The 14,507-nt window shown below is 40.2% G+C and overlaps 1 protein-coding gene across 26 annotated transcripts in view; it reads left to right on the top strand.

The window, feature by feature from the left end:
- The window catches only part of ESRRG (estrogen related receptor gamma), a 391,934-nt gene extending 383,311 nt beyond the window's left edge, over window positions 1-8,623 (top strand). For all 26 annotated transcript variants that reach the window (XM_072927564.1, XM_072927572.1, XM_030269131.4 and 23 more), the window contains one exon: window positions 4,889-8,623. In XM_072927564.1, the coding sequence (XP_072783665.1) occupies window positions 4,889-5,133 (245 nt within the window). In that variant the 3' untranslated portion in view covers window positions 5,134-8,623. The remainder of the gene's footprint in view (window positions 1-4,888) is intronic.
- Window positions 8,624-14,507: the final 5,884 nt, after the last annotated feature.

Raw genomic sequence — 14,507 nt, 5'->3', positions numbered from 1 at the left:
ATTTTTTTTTCACCCTTACATAAAGCAAAACCATTTTGCTTTTTGTTCTTAATCTTGATCCTATCCAGTTCTTCCAGGATCTTACAGCTTTCCAAAGGGATTTCTTCAGATTGAGTTTGTGAATTGCTCAGGTGTATGGAATCAGAAACATCACAGCAGTTGCTGTATTTCAAGTCCTTTTTGGTATCTACCTCTCCAGTGTGGTTTACCAGCATCTTCATGTGTGTATTCAGTGCTGCATGCTCCCTGCTGCTTGATTCACTGTCCTATTTTCTTTTTGCTGTCTGAATTTTCTGACATGAATAAACACTCCACTTAAGACCTCTGGTTTTCTTCCACCTCTGAGTGATGTTATATACAAAATCTATAGATACCAGCCTTTAACTTTCCTCAAAAGAGGCTTTTGAGAGGTTTCCTTGTCCTTAGTTCAGGTGCTTTCCAATTTTTAGCTAGTTGTCGCCCTTTGTGATGTGTTCTAATTGATTCCTGGGTGGCTGGATGTTTGTTTGCTGCATTTGAGATGAAGCTTGAATTTTAAATTAGGTAGATTGTAATCTGAGTTTCTGTCTGGACCTTGCAGTGTTTTTCTTGAATGAGAACTCCAGTTTTCTCCTATTTCTGTGCAATGATCTGATCAATCAACTGATCAGAAGAGCTACATTTCTATTTTCCCATCTTGTGATGGTGAAAGAAAGCATTTGCAAGGACAGAATGAGATTCTCCAAGCAGAGTTCAATGAGTCCATGTCCTCATTTGTTGATCTCACTCTCTTCCATGGCAGCTTTGATCAGGGACAATTTCTTCATGGGAAATCCCATGTTCTCAGCAGTTGTATCAACAAGTCGTGTGTTTGTCTTCAGTTTCACCAGCCTGGGATAATGTTTTTGCAGAACATTTGCCATCAAATTCTGCTGCTTTTCAAATGACAGTATGAAATTACCCTGTTTAGTTTCGTTATTTATACAGGCACTGGTGTTTAAGTGTGTTACATATGGCTATAGGTTTCCTCTGGATATTGTCTGTATGAGATGTAATTGTAAATTATTCAAACTGCCTGCAAAGCCACTTAAAAAACTCCCAAACCAACCAATAAAAAGGATTTTCATGGTATAGGAAGAACATTCAAACTCACTTATAATTCAATTTCTTATTTTCTGTGGAATTATTTCTTTATTTCTAGACTGTCACACAAAGTGTCTGTGTTTCCTTAAATTACAGTGGTTCTTGATGACATCGCTGAGAATTGGGTTTATCCCAATACATGAGCAACATTTAGCAATGTGTTAGTCTGCTCTGAATTCACTTCTACATCTGCCAGTCTGTAGTTACTGGAAAGATTTCTCTCTTTTATTTTTCCTCCTCTTTTCCCCTTGGCTAGTTCAGCATTTTCAACCATTTTCCTTATTTTCAAAGGCTTACACCTGAGGGATTAAGATCTACATTCGTTTAATATCAGGAATAAAGTGGAAGTTCCAGACTGCAAGGCTAAAACTTGAAGAAGGATTTTTGTAGAGATTAATATTTTCCTGAGCAATCTGTGAGCTGAATCATGGTCTAATTAAATACCACAGATTTATTGAGTTTGCATTTAAACATTGGCAGACCCTAGAATGACTACAGCTGAAATGAGTTTGAATCTTTTCTGTAAATGGGGAGTTAAATTATCATAATAATTTGATTACATAATTTTTAAATCTTTCAAGCTAAATCACCATTTAAGAAGAACAGTTTGAAGTCTTAATCATTACTGGAAGTGGCCTTCTCTGTGCTGTTTTTTCTTACCCCATTCCTTGTCACCAAATCTGTTCCCCAGGGCACAGCTTCCTGAACTGCTCCATGAACCTCCATTTGAGGGAGGCAAGCTGGCTGGGCACATTCTTTCCAGCTATTAAAGTAATTTCAAAGACAGCAACAAATACATTAAATGCTTTTGTACTATTATTTCTCCATGTAAATAACTACCCTCTTTACCAAAGGGGTAGTACACAATCACCCCTGCAAGGAGAAGGTAAGAGGCCTTGTGTTTGGATGTTTTCCACACAGTGGAAGAGTTTTAAAGCATGAAATGTAATAGCTGTGTCTGAGAGCAGGTTTTGATGCCTTTCTGGGGGGTGTTCTTTTCTTTCCCCCCTCACTCACTTTCATTATAAGTAGTATGTAGAGTGTAGATATTCCTAACGGTGCAGGCCAAATTGCAGAGTTAAATATCTTAGGCAAGTTTCACCTCTGTGTGAAAAATACATTTAGTCTAGACTCCATCCATCTATTTGCAAACTTATGGGCACTGTTAAGAAATACTGATTCTGGGAAAAAAACAAATCAGTTTTGTAAAGAGTTAAAACCGAAACCTTTATAGTAACATTCTCGGGAAAGACCTGTCTCTTTATGCAGCATGGTGTAAAAAAACGTAATGAGAGCAGTCAGTCTTTAATTCATCAAGGATTTGTTGCAGATAAAATGCTCATGTTTGGTTCCGGAGCAAATCTGGCCTTGGCACTGTAGATCTGGGGAGAGGAGGGAAAGGTGTGTATTTTCTGTACAAACAGCACATGGTTTATGGAAAAATTACTTGGAGTAGCAGATTGTGTGTTCTGTAGCACAGCAGTGAATATCCAAGGACTTGGTAAGGAGTTAGGGAGTAAAGACAACAATGTTTTTGGAGATTGCATTCCAAATTAAGCCTGGTGGCTGGACCCTGTGCTTAAGACATCAGTCACGTCTGTATGTGTGTGTTAGCATGTCTGTATCGATTACATCTGTTTGTAGGACACAGAATTCAGGGCTTTTCTCTTATTGACACAGAATTACTGAATAGAATTACCATATTAGAAAACTATCAAAAATGTATGGATTCAGGGAATGGTCTCACATTAATTAGAACTAAATTTTGCTAGAAGTAATATTTGCCTGTCATCTTTTTCAAAATGTTGTAGCCTACTTTTATCCCTAAGAGAGAAATTTCGGTGTCTGTGCTTTCAGCACAGTGCACCTTGATGTGCAGCCTCACATCCCAGCAGTGTATGTCTTAGCTGCATGCTTCTTAGAGCATGTATTCACTAAGACTCAGAATTATTAAACATGTAAAATTCCCATAGGACTCCATTATGTGTAATTAACAGATAAACTGTCATCAGAATCAATAAAACGTGCTAAATGATCCAAACTTGTATATAATTAAGTGTCTGTTTTAGAGCGGGAGCTGTAACTTTTATTTTTTTTTCCTTTTCAATTTGCACATTTGTTGTGACAATAAGAGCTGGAACATTTTTGTTAACCTGTTACTTACTGGTTTGTGTTTCAGTTTACATGTTTGTATTTGGAAGGAGACAGGTATTTACAATCTGGCTTAATTATGTGAGGAAACAGTTGCATGTCAACTTTTAGGAAATGAGTCTTAAATGCATCTTAATTCTCTGAATGTAATTCAGATATTTGAAGCACATGCAAAAGTTGACATTTAATCATCAGCAGGGTAAAACATGAGGCTCTGTCAAATACTGATCCAGAGCATCAGACTGCTGGTTACAGGTCATGGAAACCATCATGGAAGTGGGTTCTTCACCATCAGCTCCTCACTTCTTATTCTGTCTGTGAATAGGGGCTTTACTCCAAACCCAAAAATTAGGATGCAAAGCAGCAGAGTTTTCTCTAAGTAAGGATGGACTTAATTCATGCCATGTCCCAGTTTCACCCTGAGCAAAGCTTGCAGAGTGTAGCCTGTCCCTGGGGCTGGTACCCCCTTGCAGCAGTTGTATTTTCATGTGGTCCTTTATTGGCACTGTAAGTCTGTTTGCCATCCCAGTTTTGGTAGCTGATAGGGGCTGTTTGGTGGCCTCTTTCACCTACGACTGTTTTTCCTTACTTGCACTCACCTCACTTTGGACCACATCAGGGTTTCTTTGGCATTTATGACTACATAAAAGTCAGAGAATTAGGGCTGCTCATCCAAAGTAATCTCAGCATGGTCCAGTAACTGCGTGTTCTCAGGGACATCTTCACTTTCTGTATCTATCCAGTTGAGGGGTTTACAGTTATTTCAGTTAGATATTTTCTCTTTTTTCACACTTCCATTGCTTTAATCTTTTCAGGTCATGTAGCAGTTTAGTTTAGTTCCTGGTGTGTGTTGCGTCTGGGCCTGTCACTCAATACTTACACCATCAAGGCATCTCACCTGCAAAGGTGCAGGGCAAGGTGTTTGCTTTGACTCTTTTATAAAAAATGCAAAACCCCGACACTAACAAGATAAACTGCTGTCTGTGGGGGTGGGAGAGAAGGATTATACACCTTGTAGGAGATGTTAGCTTCACCAAACAAAAGCTGTTCAGGAGCATGCTAAGTGTTGCCTGTCTGAATATGCCTGAGGGAGAAAAATTTTGCTAAATATATCAGGAAAACCCTTCAAATCAACATGTTCCTTGTGTTGATGCAGTGGTCGTAATCTCACAGTCATTGTTTCTGAGAGCTGGTTATGTCCATGGCTTCCAAGTGGGCAGCCATGGAACCTGATACAGAATTTTGCTGAGCTTTTCCACAGCAGGGCATCCTTGCTTTATCCTTGCTTCCCTGATAGAATGCAGCCCTCCATTCCTTCAGCCCCTTGGTACTGTCTTTCCTTCAAAGCAGTAACCCTACAGATGGTTTGGGGAGCACTGAGGGTGACTGTTTCACTTACTTGAGGAGGATGAGGAGAAGAATTACTTACCCAAGAGTTAATTGTACGTTTGTAGTTCCTCAGCATTTCAATACATTTTCCTAAAGGTCAATACAGAAATTAATGGGTAATTATCTTCCCTCTTTGTGAAAGAGGATGGGCAGAACCATTGAAAGTATCGTTATCAAACTCCTGGCACACCAGACTGAAACCTCCTGTCGCTCCTTTGTTTTGCAGACTCAATGCACATAGAGGATGTTGAGGCAGTGCAGAAACTTCAGGACGTCTTACATGAGGCTCTGCAGGATTACGAGGCCGGGCAGCACATGGAAGATCCTCGTCGTGCAGGCAAGATGTTGATGACTCTCCCACTTCTGAGGCAAACCTCCACCAAGGCTGTGCAGCATTTCTACAACATCAAACTGGAAGGCAAAGTCCCCATGCACAAACTTTTTTTGGAAATGCTGGAGGCCAAGGTCTGACTAAAGCATCATGGGCTTCCCCATCATGCACGTTTTAAAAAAAAAAAAAAAAAGAAAAAAAAAAGGGAAAATAAACAGGATAATAATGGCAAAGAAACTTAGTGTTTAATTAAGGAAAAAATGACTAAATGACTGCACTGATATTTAGCAGCAAGACTGTGAAGCAGCTTTCAACTTTTTCTTCTGTGTCTTTCTGATGCAGTTTTTTCTTTTCCTTTTCCTTTTCTCCCTTTTCCTTTCTGTTCTTTCCTTTCCTTTTTTCCTTTTTCTCTTTTTTGTTTTCCTTTGCTGCTGAACTTTTTAAAAGAGGTCTCTAATTGAAGAGAGATGGAAGCCAGGCCTGCCAAAGGATGGAAATCCATAATATGGATGCCAGTGAACTTATTATGAACCATAATGTCCCCAATGACAAAGGAATCAAAGAGAGAAGCACCGTACCTAGCAGTACAGTACAACACGATGAACTGACTGAATGCAGTATTAGATTTCATAGGAGCAGTCTCTAATTAGACGACTAAAGCGACGATGCATCGGCTGCTTCTTATCATTGCATTTTCCATCTAGATCAGTTACAGCCATTTGATTCCTTAATTGTTTTTTCAAGTCTTCCAGATATTTCTTAGGTTAGCTACGATGTAACTTTTTCAGGGAATAGTTTAAGCTTTATTCATTCATGCAATACTAAAGAGAAAGAAATACTGCATTTTTGTGCTGGCTTGAACAATGATGAACAATAATGAAGGACAAATGAATCCTGAAGGAAGATTTTTTTAAATGTTTTGTTTCTTCTTACTAATGGAGATTTTTTTGTACCAGCTTTACCAGTTTTCAGCCATTTATTAATGTGGGAATTTATCTTACTAAAGCAATAGTCGAAGGGAAGGTGCATATTATCACGGATGCAATTTATGTTGTGTGCCAGTCTGGTCCAAAACATCCAGTTTCTTAACATGAGCTCCAGTTTATAACTAAATGTTCACTGACTCAAAGGATTAGATTACACCTGCAGTATATCCGAGTAGTCTACCATATAAATACTCCATTGTCAAATACCAATCTGTAACCGTGTTAGGAGACAGCGACTGCGCAGGGGCGCGGTCGCCGAGTGATTTCTAACTGCTTCAGTTGCAAGTGAACGAGATACTACTGCCTGTTTGCAAAATTGTAACCTCACACGCAGAAAAACCCTATGAACCAATAGTAGCTTAGAAGCGATGAGGCGAATGCCGCCGTTTGCAAAATTAAGAAATCAGAGTAGTAGACTTCTGACCAAATTGAAGAATTTAACACTTCTATACCTTATTTATTGATTTAGATTTTCGTTTGTAAATGGCGATCCTTAACAAGTAGCTAAACCAGTATATGTGCTTTTCAACCAGTATTGTCACAGCATGAAAGTCAGTCAGTTTCAAGACTGTTACGAGGTGTAATCTAATGTATAAACCGATTAGATGCCCCCAGAAAACTACAGTCGCTAAATAACCAATAAACAATAACCTCCATCAAATGCTATACCAATGTACCAGTGTTAGTAGCTGCTCCCTGTACTATGTGAACATCCTTATTCTATGTACACAGATGTAATTAAAATTGTAATCCTAACAAACAAAAGAAATGTAGTTCAGCTTTTCAATGTTTCATGTTTGCTGTGCTTTTCTGAATTTTTATGTTGCATTCAAAGACTGTTGTCTTGTTCTTCTTGTGGTGTTTGGATTCTTGTGGTGTGTGCTTATAGACACAGGGTAGAATTAGAGACAATATTGGATGTACAATTCCTCAGGAGATTACAGTAGTATATTCTATTCCTTACCGGTAATAAAGTTCTTCCTAGTAATAATTAAGAGATCGAAACTCCAAACAAATACTCGTTATGAACAGATACACACTGAAATCATAATATTTTCAAAACAAGGGATAATTTCTGTAACAGTTTATTATAGAATACCAATGTATAGCTTAGAAATAAAACTTTGAATATTTCAAGATTATAGATAAGTCTAATTTTTAAATGCTGTAAATATAGCTTTTATTCAATCATCTCTCAGATGTTGTTATTAACCCGCTCTGTGTTGTTGCAAAACTTTTTTGGTGCGGACAAGTTTCCAAAACTATTGCTACGTTGTGTGCTTTAAACAAAATAACAATGGGCTGATGCTCTCTCGGCCCTCATGCTAGGGAAAAAGAAAAAAAAAAAAACTGTGTATCTATCATTAGCTATATGGGACTATATTGTAGATTGTGTTTTCTCAGTAGAGAAGTGACTGTAGTGTGATTCTAGGTAAATCATCATTAGCAATTCATTCAGATGGTCAATAACTTGAAATTTATAGCTGTGATAGGAGTTCAGAAATTGGCACATCCCTTTTGAAAAATGTCAAAAAAAAAAAAATACAACTCCTGGGAAAAAGGTGCTGATTCTATAAGATTATTTATATATGTAAGAGTGCAAAAAAAAAGTTTATTTTCCAGAAAGTTTGTGCAGGGTTTAAGTTGCTACTGTTCAAGTACACTATATATATATAAATATATAATATAAATATTGTTTTTGCTGTATCACATTAAAGAACTTGGGCTTCAGGGTCAACAGCCAATCAACTAGAAGTATACAAAAAACACACTAAAAATGGAGATGTGTTAAAGGCACACGGTGCAAACTTTTGTTTTCATTTTCTGTAATTTTTTGGAGCTGCAAAAGAACAAGTATCTCAAGACTGTAAAACCATTACCTGAAACTTAGCTAAAAAACTGCACGGGCTTTATAATGTTGTTCATCTTAAACCTTGCTGGAGAAGAGTTCTTTCAAGACCACTTACTTAATGTGAAGTGTTGGGAAAATTTCAAAGGGTGTATGTTTTAGCCATAACAATTTAATTTCTATTTTTGCTTCATTTTTTAATTTTTTCTTATTTAAAGCAATATGATTGTGTAACTCCCAGAAGTTACACATTTGTTTCAATCAGATCAGATTGTTGTATTTATTCCACTATTTTGCATTTAAATGATAACATAAAAAGATATAAAAAATTAAAACTGCTATTTTTCTTATAGAAGAGAAAATGGGTGTTGGTGATTGTATTTTAATTATTTAAGCGTCTCTGTTTACCTGCCTAGGAAAACATTTTACGGCAGTCTTATCGTGCAAAGATCGCAAAAGGACAAAAAAAATTAAACTGCTTATAATAATCCAGGAGTTGCATAATAGCCAGTAGTTAAAAACCGAAACAAAACAACAAATGAAAACAAACATGTCTATAGCTGTAGATGGGCTTCACATCTGTATAGCAATCAACTGTATATTTTTGTGATGTGTATCATACCGTGTGCTCCAACCAATGTCCATTTGTGTAAATGTATTTATTTTATATTGTATATATTGTTAAATGCAAAAAGGAGATATGATTCTGTAACTCCAATCAGTTCAGATGTGTAACTCAAATTATTATGCCTTTCAGGATGATGGTAGAGCAATATTAAACAAGCTTCCACTTTTGATTGCTTTTATTTTATTTTTTGTGTTGTGGGGTTTTTTTGGTTTTGTTTTCTTTTTTGGAGGAGGAGAACAGAGCAATTAGCTTTGCCTTTTGTTACTTCCATTCAAAACGGAGCCAGCGTTTGCACTTCTCCCTTAAAGTACTATATGAGTGTAAATAAATGCTATATAAAGCCTTGTCAGAATGAATTCCAGTGTGGTACAAGACATTTTGCATACTCTTAAATATGCAAAATGTCTCATAGCACATTAGAATTCCGGCTGGCAGGCCTTTATATAGCACTTATTTAATCTTAAAGCATCTACACATCAACCTGCATTACTCAAAAGCATTGCCTCTTTGTCAATGTCTTAAAAGAAAACTTTCCCACTATTTTAAGATCACATTACTATCATATAGAAGTAGTTTTTTGCTTTCACCATCAACAACTGAGTCTATCATTCATTTCCTACTGCAGGAGACTCCTTTAATGTGTTCTGAGTAAAAATAAAAAATAAATTAAGAAAAAGACCCTGTATTATTTGATCCAGTGTTGTTGAATGGAAGTAAGCAGCCCCCAGAGCAGTGATACAGACTGGTGTGAACAAAGACCCCCGAAAGCTGTTGGGGTCCAGGCGGGTTAAACAGCTCAGGGGCAAAGTGGCCATAAATGGGCTCTGGGCCCCATCCCTGTTAGGGGCTGCAGCCCCCCTCGCTCAGGCTCAGCCCCTCTGTCCTGTGGACCCTTCTGGAACCATCACAGAAGTGCTAATGTGTGCTTTTCTTGCTTTTTAGCCTATCTTGATAGTGTTGTCGTGTTCACCAGCGTGTTTCTCACCTTGGCTCCTGGCCATCCTCAGGAGGCTCTGGCTGATGGCACAGGGGCTGCTCGGGGACAGGAGCCGTGTCAGCCACGGCACCGGGGCAGCACCGAGGCCTCTTTGTGCTTCACAGCACAGCGAGAGGCACCCCTGCCCTGCTGCCAGGGCTGTCTGTGCTTTAGCTGTCTTGGGAAACGGGGACTTTTTCTGAGTGGAAGGAGCAGCAGGGCAATAGGAAGATGAATTCTGCGTGGTCTCTGCAAAGATGATCAGAACTGGGCTTTAGTGTTGACACTGCTGTACACAGGCATACAGCTATATACACACACAGTGTGCTTGGACAGAGCTGCCTTTCCCCATTTTTTAGTATTTTCCCCCCTTTTTATTAGTTTCCTGATTTTTAATTATTGCAAAGTACCTCTTCAAAAGAAAACCTAATACTGCACCTTAAAAGTTAAAAAGCACTGTTACAAATTTTCACGTACAAAAGGAAAATAATCTGTAAGTGGCACTCCTAGACTTCCTCAGCATGTGTTTGACCCTAATCATTGACTAAAGTTTTCATATGCACTTTAAAAAATCTTGCTTTCTGTACCATGTTTCATGAGAGGATCATGAAGTACCATATAACAGAAATTGAGCCTTACAGAAGAAAAAATACAACTCTCAGATGAAGCCTTTTCTAGGGCTCTGTCTATGCAGGGTTTTTCTCATTTGTTTTTTCTTTATTCTGCCTATGCTGTCTCTGCTGTAAACCCAGGATGGGCACAGAAATCCATTGGAAATATTTTAGTAGGAATCTCTGGGGAATTTGGGTGAGACCGCAAACCTTTCTTAACTACAGAAATAGCTACTTAGTCTTTAAAGAAAATTTAAAAAGGGCTTGGGATACTGGCAATTCATAGCTCAGACAGCATACTCTGCTGTAGCCCTCAACTGCTGTAGCCGTAACATGTGGCTACCACAACACCACTTGGCTAAAATAAGAAGGCAAATCAAGAGTCTTCCCAGTGGGAGTATGGCTCAGTGAAATCAGTTTTGACTGATATGCTTTACATCCTCCTTCACCTCCCTTACTCCACCTGCCCCCTAGGTAAAAGAAGTCATCCAGTCCGAGTGGGATTTTTCCTCTGGAGGTGTTTGACAGCTCCACTGCCCCTCACTGTCTCAGTGGCACCCGTGCCCTCAGCCAGAGCCATCGGTGTTGACCTGAAAGGAAAATGCCACTCCCTGAGCTGGCCACTTACATGGTACGGGGTTTGTGAGTGCCTATGAATTTTCTCTGGAGCTTTGCAGTCAAGTAGTGGCATAACTTGATGTCATTTGGGCTCTCTGTTTGGTTGGAGGGGATTTTTTGACCTTACGAGTTCACAGAGTGAGAAGGTCTGGCAAACACCAACTAAAAGTGTCCTCGTGTGGTCCCTGCAGCTGATCCTTTCTCAGGAAATGGCAAGAAAATTCTGTGCCAGTCAGTGCTCTTGCACGTGCAGTTATGTGTGTTTCTTAACAATGCCAGTGCTGAAAGAGTAAATATGGATAAAAAACCAAACCACTAAAACTAAAAGGAAGATTTTGAAAGAGAACAGAAAGGGGAATACTGTCCTTAGACAAGCCCTCATGTTTACATTTTTAAGTGACCTCTAGCATCATTGCCCGGTCATACCCTAGTGGGGAAAAAACCCTACCATAAGCACAAAAACACCTGAAATTTTTTTGTGTACAGGCTTCTGCAAGAGAAAATGCCTCTTTTAAAATTTTTGAACATTACCTGTCCTGAATCTTCACCAAACTCAAGAACAGGACAGCTTCCATCTGTTTTCTACATTTTCTTCTATGGCCTTTATTAGCTTTCCTTAATGGCTTTCTTCACTCACACCTTTCCTTTCCTTTGCATTTCATCTCTCTTGTGTAATGTAGGTCTCTTGATTTCACATGGCACTTTGCTAATTACTCTATCCTTTGTTATCCAGTCGTAGCTGCCTCACAAGGCAGAGTGTGTTTTCTCTTGCAATGAAAAGCTGATTCCATATGTCCATAGGTTGTCTTTAACATACAGACCTTAAACTTCCTCCTTGGGGTTGCTATTAGAGAAGGGGGAAAAACCCCAAATAACTGTGGAAAAGAATATGGATGCATTTATTTGCTTTTGCCATTTTTATCCCAAAGTGTTTGTGCTGCCACATCCCAGCCATGCTAATCGTTAGTGTTTCGTTAAGATTAAGGGTCGCTGGCTCCTGGTGTTCACATTCCCAAGCTGGCTCCTTACAATCTCCGTTAATATAAAGGAGCAAGTGGCGGTAGATTGATTACATGCAGGCTCTTATTATTAAGCAGAACAGAAAAGAAAGGAATTTCAAAATATAATCCTCTGCTCCCAGGAGTATTTGTCTTGTTCTCCATGAAGTTAAAGGTCTGAAATAATGTGCCCATCAGGAGCTCAATGTTGCATGTCCATGCCAGTTGGTCCAAGGGCTTGTTATGATGGTAATGACCTGCTGAAACGTGAGCTTTGATGGCAACAATACAATTGCTACCAGCTCACCCGCTGGGAGAAATATTTTATTATTGTCAAATGCCCTCCGCAGAGATTTGTTTTGCCTGTTCTTGTTTAAATTAAATTCAGAGCAGAACTGCATTATTATTTCTCTAGAGTATATTTGAAATAAACAACTAGTCTCCAAATTTAGGATTCCTGGTTAGTTTAAATTTTCTTATTAGCAGAAAAATTACAATAGGTGACAACATAGCTGCAGGAATATTATTATGGCAGCCATATGAGAGATTTACACACTGAGAGCATGGCCTAAAAGCACAAAAACTCCCTCTACTTTACAAATTCCAGCCAAATTAATAATTAACTGTGCCATAAATTCTGCAGCCTTCAAGAATGATGTCAGTGCTCTTCTGTGTCACACTAGAGGAATTTTGTCATAAGACTAAGTGGTGTTCTTTATGAAGAGCGTTACTTATATGTAGAAAGTGGCCCAGGAAAACAGCCCTTGCCACTCCATATTACAGCAGCTCGGTGAACAAGTGACAGCAGGACTTCAGAGTCATTTACTGCTGCTTTCTCAAGGCAAAACTATCTCCTTACGCCTGTGTGAAACAGAGCAAATTTTGTTCCACATTAAATGGGCCAGATTATCTCTTCCACAAGCTAAAGAGACAACACTAAATCCCAGCTCATGTAATTTCCTTCAAAATTGTTCTGCTCGGGCTGGGTGTTCCCAGGAGCGCCACCAGCAGAATTATCCAGCAATTCAGCTGTACTTAAATTGGCAGATGTTGGAGATTTAAGACAGTCCTGGAGCCTTAGCACAAATCCTCCACTTCTGTGCTGCCTCGTGGCCTCCTCTCCCTCTCCAGCCCGTGCCACAGCACTGCCCGCTGCCAGCACTAATCCCACGGACTGCCAGGCTGCCAGGCTGTGCCATCCCTGCCTTGTGCAATCCAGCACCCAGAGCCGGGAGGGCAGAAGGAGATGTGCTGTGGGTTTGCTTCTCTGCCTGCTTGCAAACAGGCTCTAACCCTGCCCTGTTTGGCATTCCTGGGGCCCGGTTGTGCACTTGTTGTTCGCCTTTCCCCTGTCTCCCAAGTGCTCATGCTGGTGAAAAGCTGCTCCACCTAAAGGCTGGGTGATTTTTGTGCCCTGCTTTGCTAACAGAAGCATTTTTCAGAGAGGCGCTTGAGCAGTGCAGCGCAGGCATCTGAGCAAGGGCAGGTGCCGGAATCTGTGGGTATTGATGATTCCGAGATTGTAGAAAGTCTCTGTCTTTCTGCCCACTGCCAAAGAAGAAGCCATAATTCGTCTGTGCTGGTTTCAAGGTTGTTTATTCTGTTTATCTTTAACATGTTCTGCTGCCCTGCCGCAGGTCTGTCCTGCAGGGCAGCGTGTGGGGCTCTGCCCTCAGTGGGATGTTACAAACATTATATACCAGAAACTACCAGTGCTATATTTACAATAATGTGCCAATATCTGTCATCTACATTAAACAGTGTGTCCCCAGCCTAAACCAATAGAAAAATGCCAAGACTACAGTGAAACATGGAGGGCATGAAGAAGGAGAAAAAGGACAAAACACACCCAATTTCCTCCATCTTGTCCCCTCTGAACCCCTAATCTAGAATCCTAAAATTTTACTTTTGCATCCGTGCCACACTTAAATCAAACACTCAGAGCTTGTAATTCATCCTGTAAGATTGAAAACTCTTTTCCATGGACAGAGATCACAGACAGTGTCTCTCGGGGCTCTGTACAGGGGGGTTCCCGACCCCCTGCCAGGGTCCCAGACCTTCCAGGGCAGCCAGAGGGAAGCCCTGGATTCCCACAGGCAGGGTGACAGCAGTGAGTGGTAGGAGGGCAGGTTATCTGTCCCAAGTCAGGACACCAATTAGAGGAGCTGCCACACACCTGCAGAGGGAGGAACAATTGCAGGGGAGGGGAGGGCTGCTAGCTACATTTCTCCTGCAGCAATGCCCCATCACCTGCACTTCCCAGCTCTTTCACAAGCTGCCAGGCACCCACACCAGCCATGGGCTGACTGGCACAGAGCAGGGGCTGTTGGAGCCGGACCCACAAGCTGGTGTGGCTGAGGATAAATGTCTTTTACAAACTTTGCCAAGCTGGGAGTGTGGGGAACCTGCTGCAGCAGCCCCTCAAAAGACTTTTTAGAGTGAAAGTTAGAGGGTAAACAGCAAGTGAAAGGGGTTAAAAGACAAAATATTTTTAAATCACAAGTGCCTTATGAATCGCACTCCTAACACTCTCCAGTTCAATCTACCATGCTCTATCTAATTTCACAGCTTCATTGGGAATGGCCACAAGGTGAGGGACTGGCAGTATGAGGAAGTCAATAAGGGCAGAATTCTCATACCAGGCTGCGAAGGAGTCACAGAAGTGCCAGTGTTACTTGCCAGAGGTTAACCTGGGGTCTACAGGGCTCCAGGGTAGTACTGAATGCAAAACCTCCATAGTTTCCTTCTTCACTGCAACCCTGATTTAAATGAAAGAAGAAATACCTGGGTCTGAATCCCAGGGAGCATCTCTATATTCTGACACAGAAGTGTTTCAGTCTTCCCTGGG

The sequence above is a fragment of the Taeniopygia guttata genome, chromosome 3 (assembly GCF_048771995.1).
Source record: "Taeniopygia guttata chromosome 3, bTaeGut7.mat, whole genome shotgun sequence".
NCBI classification, from domain to species: domain Eukaryota; kingdom Metazoa; phylum Chordata; class Aves; order Passeriformes; family Estrildidae; genus Taeniopygia; species Taeniopygia guttata.
The sequence above is the reverse complement of the archived record's forward strand: the minus strand, read 5'-3'. Positions and strand labels throughout refer to the sequence as shown.